Source organism: Aplysia californica, unplaced genomic scaffold (genome assembly GCF_000002075.1).
Source record: "Aplysia californica isolate F4 #8 unplaced genomic scaffold, AplCal3.0 scaffold00237, whole genome shotgun sequence".
NCBI classification, from domain to species: Eukaryota; Metazoa; Mollusca; class Gastropoda; order Aplysiida; family Aplysiidae; genus Aplysia; species Aplysia californica.
Genome location: NW_004797507.1, coordinates 479,326 through 480,907, shown reverse-complemented (window position 1 = coordinate 480,907; position 1,582 = coordinate 479,326). Strand labels below are relative to the sequence as shown.

Here is a 1,582-nt window from a genome sequence, read left to right as displayed (position 1 = left end):
CCCCCCACTCACCCAGTGTGCTCCTCTCCCTCCCCCTCCCCCCACTCACCCAGTGTGCTCCTCTCCCGCTGTTTCTTCAACAAGAAGTCGGTCAGTTCCTGCTGTTGGCTCTGTATCTCTCTCTCCAGACGGAGCTCTGTCCGCGACTCTATCGCGCTGTTCTGCATAGCCTGACGACACACAGATATAGGTTGGGTTGGGTTCTTTGTTGTTCGGTTGTTTTTTGTTTTGTTTTTCCATACGACGTGGGGAACTCTGTGCCACCACTTAACCCTATCCGTACGTCGTGTTTTACTATCCTATCCATACGACGTGGGGAACACTGTGCCGCCACTTTCCAAAGAGGAAATTTACTCGTTAATCCGATTCGTACGCTTTGCATAGCAGTCTGTCAAAATGATTTTTTGAGAAATACTTAAAGTTTCAAAAAAATCTTCGTACTAGAAGTATTTTAAAATGTGAAACATACAACCCCGGAGGTACAAAATGACCCCGTGGGTGGTTGGCGGGTGCTCTGGTGTGGTTTTCTCCTTTTTTCCTATCAAACAATTATCGTCCTTATCTCCCCTCCTTCTTCTTTTATTTTTTAATGTTTGTTACTCTCTTGTAACACCTCTAATCTTCAGGCGCTCATATGACCTTATGCAGTTGCGAGTGCTGTAAAACTCTTACTAAAACTTTTTTTAAAAATGACCCCAGGGCGTACGGATAGAGTTAACCCCTCCCCGCCAGACTGATATCTTGGTTAAATGATGTAGCAGCGATCAAGTGCAGCGAGATCTCTAGCAGCGATCAAGTGCAGCCAGATCTCGGAGAACTTCTGTTACCTGCAGCTGATCCGAGGCGTGATAACCCCTGAAGACGACCTTCTGAACTGTGAACCCGACCCGCTGCGCCCTCTGACACAGCTGTGGGTAGGTCTCCAGACGGCTCAGGTGGTCAGTACACGACACAAACTTCTTGTACCTGCCACAGGGAAGGAAAACAACTTTTGAATACTTTGACAGTTAAAGAAACTGTCTTTTGTTTTAGTAGGAGTTCTACAGCACTTGCAACACAATTAGGTCATTTAAGTGCCAAAGATTAGAGGTGTTACAAGAGAGTAACAAACAAAAAAAAGGAGGAGGAGAGATAAAGACCATAGATTTTTTATAGGGAAGAAGGAGCAAACCACACCATAGCACCCACCAACCACCCACTGAAACTGTCTATGACAGCCACCACTGGTTGTTGAGGAGAGAAGTGGTTGTCTTATACAGGTGGATGTTTTATACAGGTGGTTGTCTTATACAGGTGGATGTCTTATACAGGTGATTGTCTTATACAGGTGGATGTTTTATACAGGTGGTTGTCTTATACAGGTGGTTGTCTTATACAGGTGGTTGTCTTATACAGGTGGATGTCTTATACAGGTGGTTGTCTTATACAGGTGGATGTCTTATACAGGTGGTTGTCTTATACAGGTGGATGTCTTGTACAGGTGGTTGTCTTATACATGTGGTTGTCTTATACAGGTGGATGTCTTATACAGGTGATTGTCTTATACAGGTGGATGTTTTATACAGGTGGTTGTCTTATACAG

At 44.6% G+C, this 1,582-nt stretch overlaps 1 protein-coding gene across 2 annotated transcripts in view; it reads right to left on the bottom strand.

The window, feature by feature from the left end:
- Positions 1-1,582, bottom strand: part of LOC101861588 — a gene marked incomplete in the record, with an annotated part of 36,046 nt that overhangs the window by 4,688 nt on the left and 29,776 nt on the right. For both annotated transcript variants that reach the window (XM_005100146.3, XM_035970215.1), the window contains 2 exon segments: positions 50-170; positions 828-966. In XM_005100146.3, the coding sequence (XP_005100203.2) occupies positions 50-170; positions 828-966 (260 nt within the window).